The sequence below is a fragment of the Molothrus ater genome, chromosome 3, assembly GCF_012460135.2.
Source record: "Molothrus ater isolate BHLD 08-10-18 breed brown headed cowbird chromosome 3, BPBGC_Mater_1.1, whole genome shotgun sequence".
NCBI lineage: Eukaryota > Metazoa > Chordata > Aves > Passeriformes > Icteridae > Molothrus > Molothrus ater.
This window is the reverse complement of record NC_050480.2, coordinates 110,242,369-110,265,092: the sequence shown is the minus strand read 5'-3', so window position 1 is coordinate 110,265,092 and position 22,724 is coordinate 110,242,369. Positions and strand designations below refer to the sequence as shown.

The 22,724-nt window shown below is 52.5% G+C and overlaps 1 protein-coding gene across 1 annotated transcript; it reads left to right on the top strand.

Moving 5' to 3' along the window:
- The first annotated feature begins 1,461 nt into the window (after positions 1-1,461).
- Positions 1,462-22,078, top strand: TRAM2 (translocation associated membrane protein 2). Its single transcript, XM_036381283.2, has 11 exons — positions 1,462-1,581; positions 8,937-9,000; positions 11,554-11,663; positions 11,877-11,993; positions 13,562-13,620; positions 14,170-14,254; positions 14,338-14,408; positions 15,065-15,169; positions 15,296-15,454; positions 16,852-17,024; positions 17,646-22,078. The coding sequence occupies exons 1-11, from the start codon at positions 1,462-1,464 to the stop codon at positions 17,717-17,719; spliced, it is 1,137 nt and encodes a 378-aa protein (XP_036237176.1). The 3' UTR covers positions 17,720-22,078.
- The last annotated feature ends 646 nt before the right edge of the window (positions 22,079-22,724 follow it).

Below are 22,724 nucleotides of genomic sequence, written 5' to 3'. Positions count from 1 at the left end.
GGGTGTGGTTTTGGGAAGGGGGGGGGGGATAAAGAAGGCACCTCCGGCCTTTCCCTGGTTAATGAGGGAGATTTGGGGTTCAGCACGGGGACTGTGGGATGCAGAGCAAGGTGTCAGGGGGTTGCAGGGTGTGCACAGGGGGGTGGGTGCTGGGACACAGGTGGGTGCTGGGTGCATGGGAGCCCAGATGTGCATGGTAGGTGGGTGCAGATGTGGGTGCAGAGGTGGGAGGTTGTCTGCACACAAACAGTCGGTGGGTGCAGATGCAGGTGTGCATCCCCACATTGACAACACGTGGGTTCAAGCGTTGGTGGCTGTCCAGATGTGCACAGCACCAGGGCACAGATGTGAGGCGGGTGCCAAAACCAGTGTGTGCCTCCACCCGCTGTGGAGTGCTGGGGTGTGTGTGGGGCAAGCAGGAGCTGGGACCAGAGCTGGGTTCTCTGTCTGGCACTGGGCTGGGTGCTGGGTCCCAGTTCAGTGCCAGGTCCAGGGCTGTGCTGAGCTGGAGCAGGGCTGGATCCAGGTCTGGGGCTTGGTCCAGGTCCATGTCTGTGTCCACACCAAGTGCCAGGTCTCAGCTCTCGGTTTGGGTCCACATCCGAGCTTTCCATCGTGTGCTGGGTCCAAGTCCCGGGGCAGGGCCGGTGCCTGGGTCCGTGTCCAGGGCTGGGCTGAGGTCTGGTGCCGGTACTGGGGCTGGGTCCAGGTCCGTGTCTGTGCCCAGGTCTGGTCCTGCTCGGGTGCTGGGTCTCCGTTTGGGTGCGGGTCCGTGGCTGGGTGCAGATCCGGCTCCGTGGCCAGGTCCTGGTGCAGGCGGCACCGGTGCCGGTCCCGATGTGGGTCGGGGCGGTGCCGGTTCCCGGTGCTGGCCCCGATGCTGATCGGTGCCGATGCCGGCCCGGTCCTGGTGTGGGTCGGAGCGGCGCCGGTGCTGGTGCTCTTCCGGTGTGGGTCGGGGCGGTGCCGGGTCCGGTCCCGGTGTGGATCAGGGCGGTGCCGGGTCCGGTCCCGGTGCGGGCCGGGGCGGTCTCAGTGCCGTTCCCGGTGTGGATCGGGGCGGTGCCGGGTCCGGTCGCGGTGTGGATCGGGGCGGTGCCGGGTCCGGTCCCGGTGCGGGCCGGGGCGGTCTCAGTGCCGTTCCCGGTGCGGGCCGGGGCGGTCTCAGTGCCGTTCCCGGTGCGGGCCGGGGCGGTGCCGGTGCCGTTCCCGGTGTGGATCGGGGCGGTGCCGGGTCCGGTCCCGGTGCGGGCTGGGGCGGTCTTAGTGCCGTTCCCGGTGCGGGCTGGGGCGGTGCCGGGTCCGGTCCCGGTGCGGGCCGGGGCGGGGTCGCCGCCGGGGCCGAGCGGAGCCGGGCGGGCGCGGGGAGGGCTCAGGCGGCGGCGCCTGCGCGGGGCCATCGCGGCGCTCCGCGAAGTTCCGCGGGGCCCGGGGAAGTTTGGGCTCGGCTCGGCCCCGGCCATGGCCTTCCGCCGGCGGGCCAAGAGCCACCCGCTCTTCAGCCAGGAGTTCCTCATCCACAACCACGCCGACATCGGCTTCTGCCTGGTGCTCAGCGTCCTCATCGCCCTCATGTTCGAGGTGAGACGCCCCCGCCATCGCCCCCCGCCGGGACCGGCTGTCCGAGTGTCCCCACCCCGTGGACGAGGTGACCCCCTCCTTGGTCTGCATGGGGTGTCCCCTCCTGGGGCTGTCCCAGCTCGGGAGGGTCCCCACCCGGCCCAGGTGCCCTCATCCCGTCCGGGGAGGGGGCTGTGGGGTGCAGGACCCCTCGATCTGGGCTCAGAGTGCCGCCCCATTCATTCCCCATCGCTCACCCGGCACCGGAGCGGTTCCCCACATTGCCGCGGGCACCCAGCCTGCTGCTGGCTTTAGGGGTGGCACATCCTTCACATCCTTCTGCCCCCGCTTCAGCTCTGCCGGGGGTCCCTGCCTGGGGAGGGGGAGCACAGGGGGTGTCAAAACCCCTGCCCCGAACCCACCGCAGCTGCCGGGATGTCCCGAGCGCTGAGGGGCGCATCAAGCGAGAAGCCAAGCCTTGTCTGATATTCCCAGCTCTTGGAAATGGAAGAAATATTTTTTTCCTTTTTTTCCCCCTTTTTTTCTTTAACAGTAGCCCTTTTCCAGGTGTTTTCTCCGCAGCCCGCTGATCCCCGCTCCGTGGGACGAGCGCCGGGGGCTCCCGGGCCTGGGGCAGCGGCTCCCCGGCCTTTCCCATCCCGCTGAGCCACGGGAAGGCATCCCCGGCATTCCTCCCCCTGCCGGGGTGGCCGCAGACCCCCGCAAGGCCGCTGTCCCACCACGGCCATGCCGGGAATGCCGCTCCGTCCCTCCCGCTGCTCCGGCTCCTTCCCTGTCCGCCCGCTTTCCCCGTGCCTGGCTCCGGGCATCCCGCACCGAGCAGCGGGCCCTGGTCAGCGGCACCGCCGGCCGGGACCCCCCCGCCTCCCCCGCTGAACCCTCCCCTTCGGCACTGCCACGTTTCAAAGCAAATCCGGATGGGAAAGGGGTGGCCGGGGGGCCTGGCGAGGGAGGAAAGGCTCCTTCTGTAGCAAATCGCAGGAGGAGGAAATCCATTTCCTTAATTCCTCCCCGCTGGCACCCCCTTGCTTTTCTATCCCCCTCTTTTTTTTTTTTTTTACTGCAAACTCATTGAATGAACGAGTCTCTTACAGCACTCGAACCCTTCTCGACGTCCTTGTGCATGTATGTATATTTATTTAAGGGTTTCAAAATCGACCCAGGAGGGCCAACTGTATTCCCAAGCCACATGCAAATGCTGCAAAGTTGGGCTGCAAGTTTCGTACTCGTACTTTAAAAAGAAAATGCTGCTGAAGTTGCATCTCTGTCTCTGGGTTTCTCCCTGCAGATGGGTTTGTTGCATATTGGGAGCCCTGTCCTGGTGAAGTGGTACCTGGGCTTGCTGCTGTGGTGCTTTTGGTTGATATGGTGCTGTGAGGGCAGTTCTAAAAAATTATGAACCTCCCCCCGTGGAGGTGACAGCAGGGAGGGATTTGTGGTGTATCTGTGGTTTTTTAATGTATTTTAATTAAATCTCCCTCGGATGCTGAAGGCAGCAGTTTGCTACTCTCCAGCAGACCTAGGGAGACAGAGCTTGCCATGCCAGGGTGGCTTCCAGTGCTCCCTGTGGCTGGCAGCATCGTCCCTTGGCATGGGGTTTGGGACAGCTCTTGGTCCTTGTGGGTATTTCAGTTTACTTTTATTTTATTATCACATTTATTCCTTCTGCTTTGTTTTCCCCTGGAGGGGAGATCAGCCTCTGCTCTTGCCCATCCTTGCAAACCATCTGTGCCTGTTTGTGCCACCTCTGGTGAGTTTTGGTGGCAGCTCTGATCCCTTGCCATGCTGAGGAGGACCTGTCACTGTTGCTTCCCCTCCTTCTCCTGTCATCCCTGCTTCCCACCCTGCAGCCAGGCTTGCACCTTCCCCAATGCCAGTGGCCACAGCCAAGCTCAGGCCCAGCGGAAGAGGCCGAATCCTGCTCACAATAGGCCGTTTCCTGCAGGGGAGGTTTTTTTGGGAAGACACAAATAAGGTTTTAACCTTTTCCCAGGCATCCCTCAGGAGCTGACTGCTTCCTTGCTCCAGCACCCTGCTTGGGGTGATGCTGTGGGGCTGCCACGGGTCTCCCACTGCTCAAGCACAGCATAAGCTGCACCTTGAGCATCTTTTTGGATGCACAACCTTTCCCCATCCACATGGATTCTCCAAGCTGGTAATTCCTCTGTGGCAGGGAGCAGGTGCCAGTCATGATGGGATTTGGTGACATGAGGCTGCTCGTTGCTGTTCCAGATAATTTGATTATTTCAGTGTTGTGTGTGTTTTTGGGGATCATTGCATTGCTCAGGGAGGGAAGCCCCAGGCTTGGAGGGAGTTTCCCCAAAGAGAGCTGTCCTGAGCTGGGCACTACAAAGGGTTTTTATTTCCCAGCCAGCCCTAAGCCTTCAGGGTGTGAAAACACACTTGGTTGTGCAGCTTCCTGATGCCAGAGAGGGATTTTGCCGCATGTTTGTGGCTTTGGAGCCCAGAAAGAAAAACCTCTTTTTTTTTTTTTTTTATTTTTTTGTGTAAAACTATTTTTAGTGAGTCTGTATAGAAACGCGAAACAGGTGCTTCCCATCCTCATGCAGAAATTACTTTGCATATCTTTTTCCACCCTGCTTTGCAGAAAAATGAAGCGAAGGCCAGTCTGGGTTTAACCTGTGTCCCACCAGGGGTGGTGCCTGGTCAGGTTTGGGGAAAACTTTGCTGATTTTGGAGAAGTTTCTATATTAGATGAGGGCTGCTGTTGTAATCTCTAATGTGGGGAAACTGAGGCTCAGTCTTATGCCTGGGGTGATGAAATAAAGCTATAAACCATTGTTTTAGCAGCGGTTCCATGCCCTTGCTGGGCTTTCCCTCTGTGCAGATCGTGGGATGTGAGTCACGGGCTCCCAGGCTCAGAGTTGTGACACTCAGGAGAAGGCAGCTGACGAATGAGCTGCTATTTCCAGGCTTCCTGCTAAATATACTTTCCCCTTCCCAGTCCCCTCTGTAGTACTCTAAAAATTAAGGCCTTCCCATTGTTAATGAGGGAAAACAAAATGCATTCCTGCCTCCCCTGGTCTTTGCCAGATGTAGGAGCCGAGGCATGTGGGGGATGTAAGTGTTGAGTGCTGGGAAGAGTGGAAAAAAGGTAAAAAAGCACAGTATTTAGGTTTACTTTTAAAAAGGGAATAAACAGGAGGGAGGGTGAGGCAGTGGAAATAGTGTCATGCTGGGGGATGAGTTTGTCTGTGGGGGCAGAGGGGCTGCACCGCCCTTGGGAAGGGCTTTTTGTCAAAGCCAGATGTTTACTTTGAAAGGCTTTGGTCCAAAGTTTGGGCTTTAGTTTACATATAGGGCCTGTGTCAATCCATACTGTGCATGAGCAAGTTTGTCTTTCAATAAACTCTGGGAAAAAGAAACCCAAAGTTGTGAGAAAAGCCTTTGGACAGCATTTTGTCTGTAATTAGTTTGAGTTGTTTTTCAAGCCCTGGAAATATTTTCCCAGCTCAGACTGCAGAAAACTCCCCCAGCCTCCCCCACCAGAGGTTTGGAGCTGCTGCTTTCTTCTAGAATGGCTTTAACTCAAGCAGGACCATGGGGAGGGTGGCATGCCTGGGGGTTCCTGGCTGTGGTGAAGACAAATCCCACTGGGATGAGGTTTTGGAGAGGACAAATGTGTTTCATAGAATCTTGGAATTGTTTGAGTTGGAAGGGACCTTAAAACTGTTTCCAACCCTCTGCCATGGGAAGGACAACTTCCACTAGACCGGATTGCTCAGGGCCCTGTCCAACCTGGCCTTGAACATTTCCAGGGATGGGGAGTCCACAACCAATCTGGGCAAGCTGTTCCAGGAGTTTATGGAGTGTGCTAGGGAAGGATTCTCAAAAATTATCCCTCATTCCTGAAAATATTAGTTTTTGAGAGTTGCAGTGGGTAATTTCTGGGAGAAGTGCTAAACTGCCTGGATGTGTGTGCTTAGACACCTCTTTAAAAGCCACTTGCACATCTGAACAAGTGGAGTTGGGATTTTGATGAGGAGAATTTCATGGCCGGGGCAAAAACAGCATCTTCTAAATTGCTGGGTGGGGCTCTGAGCACCCTGCTCAGAATATCCACTGCTCTGTGGAAGGTCTCCCTTCCCATGGCAGGGGGTTGGAACATGATCTTTAAGGTCCCTATCAACCCAAACCATTCTGGGATCTAAAAAAGGATGGGGAGAGCTTTGCTGCTCTGTATTAGGCAGCAATCCCCAGGCTAGGGAGGGAGGTGGATTTTTCCAATCACCACATTATCAGGGATTAAATGCCTGGTGGTAGACAGTAAATGTGTGGTAGTGCTGGGATTGCTTGGCTTTATCTTTTGCTCTGCCACCCTGGGCTGCAAGGTGGATGTGCTGATTTGGTTTCTGGCCATGAGAAACAGCCTCATCCCTATCCTGCCTCATCCCTATCCTGCCTGATCCAGGCATCTCAGGAAACTCTGGTCTTGGTGGACACATTGAGTTTTGTCTCTTTATCATCCATCTGCACTTTGGTCCATGAGTTAGTGGCTTTAACCAGCAGAAAGCCACTCATTGCTGAGGATGTGGTTTTCCTTTTTCATGGCTGTAGAGAGCTCCCAGAACAACTGCTTCCCAAATTTACCTGGTTCAGGCACACAGAACCATAAAATCTTTAATGTAGGGAAAACCCTCTAAGGTCATCGACTCCAGCCATTCCCCCAGCACTGCCAAGGCCACCACTAATCCATGTCCCCAAGTGCCACATCCCTCATGTAAGGCAGGATGAGGCTGGGATGAGGAACATCTCCCTCTGCACAGAGGTGCCCTTCATGCAGGCCAGGGAGTGGATGAGAAATAAATATACAGTGTTTGCTACATGGTCCCTGCTCTGTGTGTCCCATGGAGACAAATCTCTCCCCCACCCTCTAAAAGGTTGTGCCAGGAAGGAATAGGTTGCATATGAGGAAAATGTCTTTGCTGGAAAGGCAGTCAGGGATTGGAACAGGCTGGAAGTCATGGAGTCACCATCCCTGGAATTGTTCAGAACTTCTGCAGATGTGGCACCTGTGGCCATGGTTTTGTGGTGATCTTGGCAGTGCTGGGGGAACAGCTGGATTCCATAATCTTAGAGGACTTTTCCAACCTAAATTATTCTATGATTCCATGAATTGTGCCTCTGCCAGTAGCAGTTTAGGGGCAGCTTTGGCTCTACTCACTGCCCTGCAGGGCAGAAGTGTGCCCAGCACTTCTTTTTCCATATCAGCATCCAGTTTCAGAGCAAACAGACAGCAAGTCTTGTGCCTCTGAATAATCCTCACATTGCTCTTCCCACTCCAAACTTCTGCTTTCCCTGGCTGCTTGTGAAATGCTCAAGGCAGGCTCTGAAAGGTTTTGCCTTCCCTGGTGCTCATCCCTATTTCCCAAGCCAAGGAAACCTGGTTTTTGCCTTGCAGGTGCCTCCATCTAGGAGGTTACATTTGTCTTTGGTTGTCAAAATATTTCACTGAGGCTTTAGGAAGCAACCTGCTACCCCTCTGTAAGGAAAGGTGGGGGTGCTGGGATGGCTCCAAAGATCCTGGTGGTTCTGCAGCCCACAGGAAGAAAAGGCAGGTGTGGAGATGGGACAAAGCATTGCTTGATGGAGGAACCTTCCTACCAGGTGCTCTGGGAAAGAAGATCAGGAAAAAGAAAAAGAAGATCAGGATTGGAACCTGTGCTGGGGCTGAGCTCTGTCCAGGCATTGCTTCCTACCCTGGAGATTCTCTGGGGCCATTTTCCTGGACTCACAGCTCTGGCCTGTGTCCTCTCCAGCAGGTTAGGAAGCTTTACCTGGAGATGATGTCTTGATTCCAGCTGTTTATAGCAATGGATGTCAGCCAGGTACTCAGGGAGCTGCAAATCCATCAGTGTCTGCTGCCTTTAGCACGTCCGTGACACGGCCGCCCATCCCTGCAGCACCACAGCCACCACTGGCTCCATGCCTTTTGTTTCATGCCCTGTGCCAGCCTGTGGCAAGGTTTGGATGTAAACTCCAGTCCTGGATGTGCTTTACAGCTCTAGGATGAAGCAACTTGGCTTTCCCAGCCAGCAAGGTCTGCAGGAGCCAGAAGTGTCTCCCTCAGCCAGCTTGAGGCCAGGCGATGCACTTTTTCCATTCCCACCCCAAACTCTGCCCATGGTCTCCATCTCCTGCATCTACTCCTCCACAAACAGAGCACTACATGTGGGATTTCCTTTTTTTTTTTTTTTCTTTTTTCTCAGTGGAAAAAGCAATAAAATGCCCAAACATCACAAAAACACACCATGGAGTTTGCTGTCCCTGAGCTGGGGCTGCCTGCACTGGTTGCTCAATGCTGATGGTGGCAGGATGGGAATGCTTGGCAAAGTCCCCCTGTCTCCCCCACAAGCTGTGGAGCAATTTCCAGCTGGGATTTTAATATCCTGCAGCTCTGAAGCAGTGGCAGCCATGTCTGTGTGAAATGCAGCTCATCTCTGTCAGTGTTTGACAGGCACAGGATTTTTTGGGAATGGTTTTGTTTGAGGATGGGTGCTTGTGAAGCCTTGGAGGGTTGTCTGGGAGCCACAGGAAAGGGAAAATCTGGTGACCTGCTGCCAGGGATGGGATGCAGACATGTTTGGTGTTGGGTGTCTGTGCACTGGATTTTACTGTGGCCCCAGTTTGAGGATGCTTTGGTCTCAGAAATGCAGTTTTGGGGTGTCCTGTGGGGTGGATGCTCTGCCCCATCCCTACAAAGCCTCCTGCTTTGCTGCTGGGGAGGAGCAGCAAAATTAAATTCCTTTGAATTCAAAGCAATTTAGTCAATGGCCACCTTACTGGTGATCAATGACAGGATCAGAGGGAGTGGCTGGAGCTGTGTCAGGAAAGGTTTAGGTTGAATATTAGGAAAAGGTTTTTTCCACCCTAGAGAGTGGCTGGGTACTGAACAGGCTCCTCAGGGAATGTTCACAGCCCCAAGCCTGACAGAGTTCAGGAAGGTTTTGACAACATTCTCAGGCACAGAATGGGATTCTTGGGGTGTCCTGTGCAGGGACAGGAGTGGAATTTCCATGATCTTTTTGGTCCCTTCCAACTCAGGATATTCCATGATTCGATTCTATGATTCAATGAATGAAAAGTGAGCAGCACAGCCCTGGGTTTTGGATGTCCTGATACCTCATCCCAGGCTTTTTTTTCTCTTTTTGGCCATGCACCTGGGATCTTGTGGGTGACCGGTATGAGGTTCTGTGTTTCTGCAAGTGGAGCTGGTGCTGGCACATCTCCCTGGGTGATTGACCTTTCCCATTGTGATGGGAAAAAAAACAACTGGTCCAGAGGAATGGATTTAACAACTGATTTGCTTCTTCTCCCCTCTGTGTCTTTGACAGGTCACAGCCAAGACCGCCTTCCTGTTCATCTTACCTCAGTACAATGTTAGTGTGCCTACAGCAGGTAAGAGATGCCTCTGCTCCACAAAGAAGCTTGGATTCCTCCCAAGAAGAGGGAGGAGTCTGGTTTGCCCCACATCCTCACTTCCAGCTGCCTTGGGCTCACCCTGGACTCATCAACTGCTCAGGGTCTTGTCTGGCAGTCTGACAGAGATGTTAAAAATAAGATATTTTGGGAAGAAACAAAGTTTGAGTGGCTCAGAGCACTCTGATCATGTCTCATGCAGCCAGGGTTGGGAAGAAATCTTTCCAGGGAGTCTGGGGGCTTCCTCTCTCTTTCTGCCATGGCCAGGCCACTCTGTGCTCCCTGCAGGATGAGGGTGCTGCCCCAAGCCTGCTCAGGCAGGATCCAGCTGTGTGATTGCCTGCCTGGAGCAGCTTCTTGTCCCCCTGAGGAGCAGGAGGGATTTACCTCTTTGCCAAGCAGCAGGGGCTGTGCATGTCACCCCTGTCCTGCTGATTTTTGGGGATGGCACCTGGAGGGAGGGGAGGGTGTGGAGATGGACGTGGTGCACTCTGACCCTGTTCACAGGGGTCTCAGGTTGAGGGAAGAGACAAGGATTTGACTCCATGTTTCAGAAGGCTTGATTTATTATTTTATGATATATATTGCATTAAAACGATACTAAAAGAATAGAAGAAAGGATTTCTTTAGAAGGCTAGCTAAGAATAGAATAGAATAAGCAAGAATGATAACAAAGGCTCTGTCTTGGACTCTCTGTCCGAGCCAGCTGGGCTGTGATTGGCCATAATTAGAAACATCCAACATGGGCCAATCAAAAATCCACCTATTGCATTCCACAGCAGAAGATAATCAATGTTTACATTTTGTTCTTGAGGCCTCTCAGCTTCTCAGGAGGAAAAATCCTAAGGAAAGGATTTTTCATAGAAGATGTCTACAACAGTGCACAGCATCCCTGATTCACAGGGAGTAAATTCCAGGAGGCTGTGAGCTGGTGCAGCTCAGAAGTAAATGGACCAGAGAGGTATCCCAGCTCCCAGCCAGGAGGCTCAGCCTCTATTATTCCTGTTTTGGCTGCTGGTTTCTGCCTTCCTGGCTCAGAGCCCCTCTGGATCTGGCAGGGATCTGGGCACTGGCCTGGAGACAGCAGGAGGTGCTTTGGGTAAAGGCCTGGGCTCGGGATGAGCCAAATGCCTGGGGCACAAAGCTTGGCCTGGTGGCAGAAAACTGCAGTTAATTGGGAGTGTTTGAGTAATCATCCAGAGAAAGAGCAGGGTTGGGATTAGGGGAGCTGCAGAGAGGCAGACATGTGGAAGATAAAAGCTCTGCCCTTAAAGGCTTTGGTTATGGCTGAAGGAATCATCCAGCTTCCAGATTAAATTGTGGTCCCTTCTCCCCCGTGGCACAGTCCAGACAACTTCTGCTGCTGTTTTTTTGGGATATATTCTTTCATGATATTAGAAGTCCCAGAGGGCACAGAAACACCTCCCCAGGACCAGGTACTGGGGTATCAATCTGGGGCATGGACTAGCGGGGAGAGAGATCTTACTGCAGCGGCTTCTTGGGAGGAATCTAAATTTTTCCAAGGCTTTCCCACATCCCCCACAGCTCCTGCTAGAGGTGCCCTGGAGAGAGGAGGCAGAGCACATGAATATGATATTATTTTTTTTGGCCTTGCAATTTTGTCTTTTACCTTGCTCTGGGATGCAGGCACCATTTTAACCTCTGGGTCTGCACAGCACTGGGGGCTCCTAAGGGCAGAGTGTTTTCATATCCTTTTGCCAGGTGTGTTCATAAATCCTGTTCAAATCTTAGAAATCTGGAATGAAGCTTTGTTTAGGGTAGGCAGGGCTGGTGACAGAGCAGTCTCTTCCCAGCACTGGTATCAGGAGAGGACAGACTGGATCAGGGTGAGGGAGAGCAGCAGCCAGGAGTGGGCTGAGCTTCTTGTGATGATACTGCAGCCTTTTCAACTCTGCTTCTTCCCATAAGCTTCAGGGCCGAAAATAGTCACCTAAATGCAGGTGTCTGGGATATTTTGGGTGCTGCTGGGTCTCCTGTTGCTCCAGAAGAGCACAGCCCCCTGTGGGTCTTATATCTAATCCACCAGCCCTGTGCTGCTGCCTCAGATCCCTGAATAGCAGAGGGCATCTGCACGTAGGCGTCTGAATCCTGCTCCAGCAGTTTTCAGGGAGGAGTGGGAGATCATAAGGAAATGTTAAATCATAACTGAGGGGGTGGAAATCCTATCCCAAGCCCTGATGTTCCTAGTGGGGCATCCCTGATCCCGTGACCTGCTTCAGCCTCCCATGTCTTCATCCCTCCAGGTGATAAATTCCCATCTCCACAGCTGAGCTGTCCCCAGTGGCAGGGGGATGCTTTTAGTGTCCCCAGTGTCCCCTCCATTGAGGTGTGTACCTGTAAGAGGGGAAACCACCAATGTCTGCCACGAGCTACCCCTGGAGAGAGCCCTTTGGCCACTGCCATAGTCATGACCTCTCTCTGGTGTCCCCATCCAAGCTGCTCCCCACTAAGCCCTCACCTGGAAATCCTTTGGGCCACGGGGGTCTGACCCATGCTCTGGTGTCTTTGCAGATGGGGAGCTGGTCCAGTATCACTATGGGCTGAAGGACTTGGTCACCATCCTCTTCTACATCTTCATCGCCATCATCCTGCACGCGGTGGTGCAGGAATACGCCCTGGACGTGAGCACCATTCCCTGTCCTGTGTCCTCAAAATACCTCAAATCCCACGGGGGGCTCTGCACTTAAATGCTCTTCTGGGGGTGGTCTGGGGGCTGAGGTGGTGATGAGTGAGCCTTCATCCCTGGAGGCTGCTCAGGATGAGGAGGAGGAGAGACAGAGTTGATGGTGGCTGATGTTTTCTTGTTGTTTCTCTCTCCCTCTGCTCCTTCCCAGAAAATCAACAGGCGTCTGCATCTCTCCAAGGTCAAGCACAGCAAGTTCAATGAGTCAGGGCAGCTGGTTGCCTTCCACCTCACCTCTGTCATCTGGTGCTTGTACGTCGTGGTGACGGTAAGGCACGGGGCTGCCTGGCATTTGGGTTTCCAGGGGGAACTGTGGCTTCTGGAGCACAAAATCCCACTGGCAGCAGAGTCCCCAGCCAGCTTCTGGGTCAAAACAGGCACATTTCAGCCAGTTTAGTTTTCAGCTGTGGTGGATCTTTCCTGAAGGCAGTTTTAGGAGATCTTTCCTCCTGTATTGTACAAGGCACAGGTAAATGGGCTGTGAAATATTTTTGGAGCTGGGTCCCAGAAATCCTGCCTGGCCCCATCATCTCCATCCTCTGCTTCAGGACCTGATGCCTTTCTCAGCTTATTTTCCTCCTTGTGTACATTCAGTGCCTTGAGGTTTCTGGGTGCCTTTTGTGGGCTCATGGGGCTTATGGGCAGAATTTTGGGATCCCTCTTTATTGTTCCTTCCTTGGCAAGCTGATGGTGAGGGAATCTTTGAAAACAAGGAAACCTTGCTGTTCCTTTGGGTGTCAACCCAAAGAATTCAGAGGGAAAACTGTCATTTTGGGAAGGAAGGGAGAGGGAAGAACAGGTGGCGTGGGAGAGATCTGACTGTTTTGGCAGTGTGAAGTGATGGTGCTTTGCTACCTGCAGCCATTGGGGTCCAGCTGTGGACTGCAGTGGCTCTGGGGATGGATCCTTGGGGGCAGATTCCCTCCCCACTGCTCAGAGGGTCCTGCCAGCCCTTCTTAGAGAGCTACTTTTCCCTTCAAGGCCAGCTTTTCTAGAGAACTGCTGGCACTGCCTCTGCCCCAAGGGCTCTGAGGAGGGAAACTTTGGCAGAACAGTTGATGCTGCTGGTTTTGGGCTCCCTCTGCCCAGTGCCAGACCCATCCCTCAGCAGCTGTGGGGCTGGAACCTCCTGTATAACCCACATTGGTGTGATGTGCTCCCAAACACCCAACATGTGCAGAGCAGGTCACTCTTGTGCTTTCCCGGCCTTCTCTAGCTGAAAAAAGGGTCTTGGCACAGCCAGGGAATGGATGATGGTGACTGGGCAGGACAAATTTCCAATTCCAGCATCTCCTTGCAAAGCCTAGGGCAGCATCCATGTGGCAGGAGTGAGAAAGGAGTCCCATTCTCTAAGGCAAGAGGTGGAAAATGAAACTATCCAATTCATATCCAGTTATTTTTGCTGGTGTTTTCTGTTCCTCTTTCTCTTCAGAAGCATTTCTTGTTGCTTAAGTGCTGCTGGGGTTGGAAATGCCAGTGGGGAAGAAGCCTCTGGACCATGCACATGGCTGCCTGAGCCATGCTACAGGAATCTCACCCCTACACCTCCAGAGCATTCCAAACCCCAAAATATCCTCTCCTGAACTTGGGACCCTCTGTGCAACTGAGCAAGCAGCTTTCAGCCCCCAAACAAGGGGCCTGGTGAAATTTTAGAGGGTTGCTGGAGACCCACAGGTGCAGAGCTTGGCCTTGGCTCTCACAGGGAACATGATTTTTCCTGTAGGCTGTGACAAGGCTTGGGTGTCATCCCCAGTTCCTCCTTTCACTGTACCATCAGCTCACCCTCTCATAACCTGTTTTGTTTTGGTGAAGCCTTGCTTCTCTTCTCTTTTTCAGGAAGGATACATTTCAAACCCCCGGAGTCTGTGGGAAAACTACCCGCATGTTTATCTGCCGTAAGCACTTGTGAGGGCATTTCGTTCTGGGGCTGGCCACTTCCTTCCTCTCCATGGTTTTCCCTGCTGGGAGTGGGGTGCTGAAAGCACAGCACCCTCTGCATGCACCCTGCAGCAAGGATGCTGCAGTGAAACCGTGGGCAGTGGGGATATCTCACTTGTGAGCCTGGGGAGGGGTGTTCCAGAGGGTTTCATGAGGAAGGCCCTGTGGGCTTCGTTACTCATCCTGCCTGTTTCCTGCATCACCTTGGGAAAGTCTCTTTGCAGTTCATTTTTCACAGCAGAAATGTAGTGGGAGATGACCCTTCCTTCTTGGTTTTTAACAAAAGTGGGGTTTGCTGAGAGCACAGAGACCACAGCACAAGCATCTGGATAAATTCTGTGTGTGGCTCTCTCGGCTCAACGAATAATTTCAGCCCTGAAATGATTTCTCCTAAATCCCATGGCTCCAAAACAGTGGAGGGATTGCCCAGTGCTGCCCTGGCACTCAGGTTCTTGGGGTCCTGCCTTGGCCTGGGCTGGCTCACGTGGCTCCTCCCTGCATTTCAGGTACCAGGTGAAGTTTTTCTACCTGTGCCAGCTGGCCTACTGGCTGCATGCCCTGCCTGAGCTCTACTTCCAAAAAGTCCGCAAGGTGAGAGCCAGGTGGAGGTTTTGGGAGAGGGAGGGTGGCTGGAGAGGGCTGAGAGGTTGATTTGGCTTTTCTGCCCCTGCCAGGAGGAGATCCCCCGGCAGCTGCGCTGCATTGCGCTCTACCTGCTGCACATCGCCGGCGCCTACCTGCTCAAGTGAGTCACTGCCCCAGCATCCCCTCCCACACCAGGGATGGGGCTGGGCAGCTGCTTCTGCCCTGGGGGACACCTGGGAATCCTCAGTAGGGTGAGGGGTTGTTTCAGTGGAGAGTGACTTTTTACCTAGGCAGGTATATAAGACAAGGGGAATGGTTTTAAACTAGAAGATATTTGGATATTGGGAAGAAATTCTTCTCTATGAGGGTGGTGAGGCACTTGGCACAGGTTGTCCAGAGGGTTTCCCATCCCTGGAAGTGTTCAAGGCCAGGTTGGATGGGCATTGGAGCAACCTGGGACAGTGGAAGATGTCCAGGGCAGGAGGTTGGAGTGAGATGATCTTTAACGTCGCTTCTCACCCAAACCATTCTCTGTTAAAAAGCAGAGCAGCCTTGCCAGCCATAGGGTTTTGTGTTGGGTATATTCCAGCTCTGCCAGTGTTTTGGATGTTGTTGATGGTTTGTAGACAGAGATTTCTCCTATTGCAGTCCTACCCCCAACTGCTGCACAGAGGTCTGGCTTTGGGCTGGCGCTGCAGCTCATGGACAGCAGGGCTGAGGCTGCAGCTGAGTTTGAAGGATGAAGGTTGAAGGATGAAGGTTGAAAGATGAAGTCTGACCATTCCAGTGATGCTTTTTTTTCCTCTTCTCTGCCAGTTTAACCCGCCTGGGGCTGATCCTCTTGCTGTTGCAGTACTTCGCCGAGTTCTTCTTCCACATGGCACGGCTGGTTTACTTCACGGACGAGAACAACGAGAAGCTGTAAGCAGGGGAGCTGCCTGTGCCTCCCATCCTCCTTTGGAGCCCAGGAGAGCCTGGATCTTGCTCTCTCCTCCTGGGTCAGCACTGGGGCTGCTCCTGCCCACACCTCTGCTTGCCCTCCTGCAGGTTTAATGTCTGGGCCGTGGTGTTTGTGGTCACCAGGCTCTTCACCCTCACCTTGTACATCCTGGTCATCGGCTTCGGGCTGCCACGCGTGGAGAGCCAGGCCCTGGACCCTGAGAGAGGGAACTTCTTCAGCTTCCTCTTCAACAATATTCTCTTCAGGTAGGAATGTCCTCTGTGTCTTCCCCCTCTGCGTTATCCCAGCATGGGTTTTTCTGATTTTGTAAATCATGGAATACCAGAATGGTTTGGGTTGGAGGGGACCTTGAAGATCATCTCGTTCCAATGCCTACTGTGGACATGGATACCATCACTGGACCAGGTTGCTCCAAGCTCCATCCAAATGGGATCTAGACAGTGATGATCTGATCCTGATTCCATTTAGGGAAGGTCTTAGTGAGCTGAAGGGGGTGTGAAGGAAGCAAGGAGGGGTTTAAAGGCTACGGAGAGCCCAAATGGAGGGGAAAAGTCAGGAAATTAAGTGTTAATCAAGTGAAGTTATAAAGTGCAAGCCTATGTTGGAGAAATGCTTGCAGGCTTTCCCTGTTTTACCTGTAAGTGCATTTACACTGATGTGGTCAAGGAAAAGGCATTCTCCCTTCTGCTTGGCCATGTTTTGCTGCTTGTTGATGTGGGAAGCAGAGAGTGGAATGGGCTCCTCATCCCTTGCAGTCTGTCAAGTCTGGGAGCCTTTCTCATCCTTGCAGCAGCTGTGGTTTCAGTTCAGAATTTGCCAGGCATGGTCATTCTCAAGCTTTTTGAAGCCAAGGACTGCTGGCACACCTGAGGATTTGAGGGTCTTTCTTACCTCCCTTCCAGGTGGTAATGATGGATGATCCTTTAGATCATCCAGGGATGTCGTATCTTGACTGTGCCACTTTGTGTTTTAGGTGGTGCTGGTTGAGATGATCCTGTTCATCCTGTGGGAATCTACAAAATTAGAGGGTTTTGGGAAAGCTGCAAAAGGCAGGCTTCAGAGACAGTAGAACTGTGATTAGAGCTAAGCTAGCAGGCTTACAAGTAGGTATTGTGTTCGAAGTGGGCAAGCATTGTTTTGACCAAAGAGACGTGTGCTTATAGTGGTTGGATAGAACTACTGTCAATGTGCTTTTGCTTTGTGTGATTGGTCAAAAAACTTATAAAGTAAGTTGTAACATTAAGTTCTTAGTCTGCTGCCTGAGATGTGAGCTGGTGGCATCTTCCCATTGTCATAACCACGGAATGAGACTGATGCTGAAAAATAAAACAGCTCAAGGCACGTTCCACAGCAGTCCCATCCCATTTGTAATTTGTACATATACCCCTGACCAGCGATACATCCATTTCTGCCCTAAAGTTGAAAGAATCAATGAATCAAAACCTGAGAACTTTATGACATGGAGGAAAAGGAACGTGGCTGCTCTGGGCTCAGGGGTGGCAGAAAAGAGAGATGGTGGCTGGAGGGATGGCATCTGCCACGTGGGGGGACCTCGGCCACCACCCCCAGTGTGGGGGGACGGCCGGGCTGGGGGTGGCCTCGCTGCTGTGTTCTCAGCCTGCCTCTTCTCCACCCCTGGCAGAATGAGTGTGCTGCTGTTGGTGTGCCTCTTCCAGGCCTCGGTGATGTGGCGCTTCATCCACTTCCAGCTGCGGCGCTGGAGGGAGTACTGGAACGAGCAGAGCAGTCGGAAGCGAGCCGCCGCCGCCGCTGCTGGCACCAGGCAGCAAACCAAGCTGCTCAAGAGGGACTCGGGTGAGTGCTGGAAGGGTGGCACTGTGGAGGGGTCAGCCCTGGGGTTCAGCATCCCCCCAGCATGGTGCTGCCTGTGCAGGGTGTCCCCAGCAGTGTCCTGATGTCATGGGGGTTTCCCCGTGTCTGTGGGACAATCGTGAGAGAATAAAGGGTTTGGCTTGTGCAAGGGACAAAGTTTCTTTCTCCCTAGAATCACAGAATGGTTTAGGTTGGAAAAGACCTCTGAGGTCATGGAGTCCAACCTTTGTCCAATCACCACGGTGTCAACCAGACTAGAGCACTAAGTGCCACATTAAGTCATTCCTTGGACACCTCCAGGGGTGGTGACTCCAAACCTCTCTGAGCAGCCCATTCCAATGTTTAATCACCCTTTCTATGAGGAAGTTCCTTCTAATGTCCAACCTGAACCTCCCTTGTGGCAGCTTGAAGCCATTTCATCTTGTCCTGTCCCTTGTTCCCTGGGAGCAAAGCCCCACCTGGCTGCACCCTCCTGTCAAAGACTTGTATCAAGCAAGAAGGTCCCTCCCAAGCCTCCTTTTCTCCAGGTTAAACACCCCCAGCTCCCTCAGATTACACTCCAGAGCCCTCACCAGCTCCGTGTCCCTTTGTTGCCACCCCCAGGTTACCATGAAAACGGAGTGGTGAAAGCAGAGAACGGAACCTCACCCCGCACCAAGAAGCTCAAGTCTCCGTAGAAGCCAAGGGTTGTCTCCTGGGGAGGAGGGCGAGATACCAGGACTGAGCAGCCCCTCCTCCTGCTCCTCACGAGCGAGCGGCGTCCCAAAAGGCTCGGGATCATCTTCCCAAGGTGTCTCTCGCTCTCCTCCCTTCCTTTCTTGCTCTCATGAACCGTTTGCAATAAAACCAAAAAGGCCCCGTTCCCCTTCTCCCATCCCCCTCATAGGAACCTTTTCCAGCCCTCCTGGTTTTGCCTTCCTCTGATCATAAACCAGTGTGCAATTTTTTTTTTTTCCCTTTTCTATTTTAGTGTTTGGTTATTTTGGTTAAATGGTTACAAATGTATCATAGATGGTTCCAAACAATCCTTTTTTCTCCTACAGCATGTTCCTCCCCTCTCTTCATGGTGCTTCCCTGAGCCCCTGGGACAGGGCCACGACAGCTTGAAGGCACCAAATGTGTGTTATGGGATCAGATTCCTGGGGGAATGTGCTGGGGCTGTGAGATCTGAGGCTCAGGGGTGCTCTCAGGTGAGATGGGGCACAACTGGCCAGCACTCAGCAGGATGGTGATGCTGCAAAGAGAGACCAGGGTCTGATGGAGGAAGCTCAACCCTGTTTTGTCTCCTGGTGGACCTCTGGTTAACTGGGGTATTCTGAACCCTGTTTTGAGAATTTTCGTGAGCTGGGCAGCAAAGAAGGGAGCGAACTTCCCTCTTCATATGGAAGGTCCACCTCCCAGCCTCTGCTTGCCGCAGCTGGGTTTCTCTTGGCTGCCCCGTGGTTGTTCTGAGCCCAGGGCTCTGCAGCTCTCAGTGTTTTGTTAAGGGGCAGCAGCATCCTCAGTTCCATGTGAATCCTTGAGGCCTGCCCTGCTCTGAGTGTTGGCCTGGCTCTTGTCAGCTCAGCCCTTTGCCAGCTTGTCTGTGCCTCTTGGACCTGGTGTTCTTGTTGCTTGTGACCACATCCAAGTGACAATGGGTTTTTGCATCATTGGGACAGTGCCCCTCATGCTGTCACCTCAGCCTTCCTCGTCCCTACCGTACCAGTCCAGCCATGCCATCGGCAGCCACCAGCTTCACTCTTTGTTTCCAAAGGATACAGTGCTTGTATCTACCCAAGGTGCTATCAAATCCAGGGTTTCTTCCAAAAATCCTAGCCCCTTCATCCCTTTCTGAGCTGTGAATGAGATGACAGGGAAGGAAGGGGAAGGAGGCCGGGGCTGCAAGGAGCAGCTTGCATTTAGGAAGAGCCTGGCTTGTAACACGTAGCTGTTGGCAGATGGAGTTGTCTCAAATCTACCTCAGAGGCCATCTGTTGCTGCAGACCACTTTCCCCTCTTGCTTCTGCCCACTGCCACCTCCACGTGCTGGCAAGAGGTTTTGTGGAAAGCCAGATCCCACCAGCTTCACCCCTCGCTGAGTCTGCTGGGGAGCAGCATCTGCTTGGGGTTTCGTGGGTCAGTGCCATCTCTCTGGGCTTCTTTTTGGGGCGCCACGCCAAGCTAGGTTTGGCAGGTGAGCAGTAGTGGCACCTCTGTCCCCACACTGTCCTCTGGGGCAGTTCCTGAGCTGGGCTTTGCTGTTGGTGCCTCTTGTGCAGTGAAGTCGGCCGTAGCTTTAGTTCTGCTTGGCACAGCAGGAGCAGGGGACTCGTGGTGTGTCCCCTTGGCTGGGTGAGGAGAGGGACACAGAGCTGGGCTGCTGTCCATGTGCAGTCCAGGATTGATCCTTGGTGTGCCCCTGGCTCAGCCCCTGGGGGCACCTGAACTCCTCTCTCTCCAAGTGCAATTCCAGCTTGAGGCTGGTGCTGTTGTCCTTCACACCAGTCGTGTTTTGAGGAATGGGTGACAGTTGATTTTCTGCCCCTCTTTGAGCTGAGTTGGGTTTTTTCCCCATTTTTCTGGGTGTCTTTTGTCCTTTCCTCCCCCTCTCCTTGTTGAGGAGGCACTGGAGGAAGAAAACATGCAGGGACATGAGGACAGTTGGTCAAATTCCACTTGTTCCTTAATCCCCACAACATTTGAGTGTCAAGTGAGAGATGCTGGCAGGAGAGGGCTCTCCCTATTTCAGGGGATCTGGGGAAGGAGGCTGGAGCAGAGCCCATGGTGGTGCCTTGCCATTGCTCCTCCTAGCCTGTGCTGGGAGGATAAGACACTTTTTGCCTCAGAGGCAACAACAGGACCCACATTGCAGCGTGATCGGGGGGAAAAGAGCTTTATGTTGGGGAGGACATGGAAAAGGTTGAGTGTGAGAGGTTTTTCCTTTCTCCTGCCTCTTCCCATCCACTTCCATGCCCTGCCAGTGCCCTCCAGGAGTGACTGCTGGCTGGCACCTCCCCAGAGCCTCAGCCAGGCCTTTCTGCAGTGCAGGTGCCTTGCAGCAGCGAGCTGCTGACTCTGGTAGCAGGTGACACATAGAACCCCCCAAAACCACGGCTGCTGACTGATTCCTCCTCCTGCCTGCTTGGCTTCAGGCAGCTTTTCCACTTGCACAATCCTATCTCTGTACAGTAGCTGGTGATGCTTTGTATCCCAAGTGCCTTATGTTGTAGCCTCTCTGTGCACTATAGCAGTAGCTGAACACCCTCCTTTGTTACTACGTATGTACAACATATGCTACATTTATGTGTTTTCTGTTTCCTTTTTGATAGAGCTACCAGGAAAAGGGACATTTGTTTTTGAAGCATTTCCATGTGTTCTTTTTATTATTTTGGTTTTTTAAACCTATAGATAATGGGGCTTTTTTTTTTTTAGCCCTCCCTTATATAGTCCTCAGAAATCCCCACTTTTCTGTTAGACCCAAACCTGGCAGATTGTTCTTTTTTGAGCTGAGCCTTTGTTGTGAGGCAATATCCACTGTCATCCTGGAGGTTTGCAATCCCATCTCCATCAGAGGGGCTGCCATGGGGTGCTGCTATCCCTGTGTTGTAGTGCAAGCACAATCCCTGGGCTGCAAGCCTGCAGTAACTGCTGCTGTTTTTCCTGTGTCCTTGTCATTTCTCAGCAAATCCAGCCTTCCTTTCAGCCCAAAGAGCTTTTTCTTGGAGCATTTTCATTGCAAGCCCTTAGTGGTCAGTCTGTCCTTGGCCTCTCTGCCTATGAAATGCCACGAGCTCACTTCCTTTTACTGGATGCTCTTCTCGTGCCCCATCTGTGTCATCTGCAGAAAACATCATGGAATTGTTGGGTGAGGTTGGAAAATGCCTCCAAACTCGTCAAAGTCCAACCTTTAATCCAACACCAAGATCCAACCCCGAACAGGAGCTCTTGTCCACCACAGTGCAGAAGGTGATGGAGATTATCCAAAACTTCCAGTGGGACATGATTCATTGCACTCTTCCCATGGGCTTGAGGCTGCTTTAGTAGTCTGTGTCCATTATCCAACCTAAGGAGGTCAGGAATTGAGTAGCCTGTGGTTTTTGGGGTGAAGTGTAGTGTTTTCCTGTCCTAGCCTAGAAGAGCTGTGAAATACCAACACTAGTTCTCTTATCTTGTCTTTAGGTAGTTGGAGAATGGGCTTGGGAAGAGAAAGGGGTGGAGGAAAAACAGATGTAGCATTTCACATACAGTTTTTTGAGTGACTCTTACATTATGGGGCATTACAGTTGCGTTTTATGTTGTTATTGTTGTTGTTATTTAGGATTCTTTCTTTTTACTCATTATGTTTGGGTTAATAGTAGCCAAGTTCCAGTTCCCCTGTAGGTCCCCTTACCTTCAACTCAGTGTTTTACCTTAACAAAAAGGTGTTTTTGGTAAGCTTCCTGGTTGGAGGGAAGTGTGGTCACTCTGGGATGTCTCCTCCTTGCCTCCCAGTGACTCTGGGAGCTTGGAGCCATCCTGCCTTTGCTGCAGTGCCTGGGGCTTTACAGCAGCCTCAGGCTCTTGCCTTTGGTAGATGGACCCCAGGTTGTGTCAGCAGTGGGTGGAGATGCTTGGGTTTGATTTACAGCCTTCCAGGAAACGTCATGGGGGATGAAAGGTTGGTTTAGAAGGTTTTATGCCCAGCAGTGAGGTATGTTCGTCCTCCTTGGAGCTGTGTGTGGGGTTTTTCTGGGAAGAATGGCTGTTGGAAAAGCCAGGGAGAGGTGTGTAGTTTTTCCTCAAAAATGTTGAACTCAGCTGATCAAACTTCAGCAAAGGAACTCGAGGAAAAATTCTGTTCTTCCATTTTTATGCTTTAGTGCAAATTTCCTGATTTTGGAGGGGGTGGGGGGATTAACAGTCTCTGGTATTTTATCCCATTTGTTTCATTTTTCCTGTCACTTCAGTTTTTGTATGGATTTTGTTTGTTGTTGTTCGTTGTTCAATGACTTTTGTGATAAACTCAGCAGAAGTATTTTTCTGAAATAAATAAATAAAAGGCATAGATTCTTCCAGTACTGTTTCCACTGATGATTTATTATTGCTAAGCTGTGCATGTGGCAGGGGCACCTTCCACTATCCCAGGTTGCTCCAAGCCCTGTCCAGCCTGGCCTTGGACACTTCCAGGGATGGGGCAGCCACAGCTTCTCTGGGCACCCTGTGCCAGGGCCTCACCACCCTCACAGGGAACAATTTTTTCCCAATATTCAATCTAAATCCTCTTTCAGTTAAAAGCCATGCCCCCTTATCCTGTCACCCCAAGCCCTTACAGCTGGGATTCATCTTCCCACATTTCCCATGTCCACAGCACAGGCAGCTGCTCCAGAGTTCATTATTTGTGGCTGCTTTCATCAGAGGGAGTGGAGGATAAGGGTATTTGTAGGAGATGATTTATCTGATGTGGTTTAGGCACATATTTTTGGTGAGCTATATTGTATATTTTGTGCAGCTGGCCCCAGGCACACGACATCACTTGGCTGAGGGTTAGGTTATGGTTTCATAGCCTGTGCAGAAAATAGTTTCTTACTTTCTACAGCTCAAGTCATTTCATCTGTAAGTTTTTGGTCTCTTGAAATCTGAGGTGGACCAGAGATCCCTGGAATGATCCTTGGTCTGGGTGAGCAGCAGCACAAAACAGGCCCAGAAGAGAAGAGCAGTGAC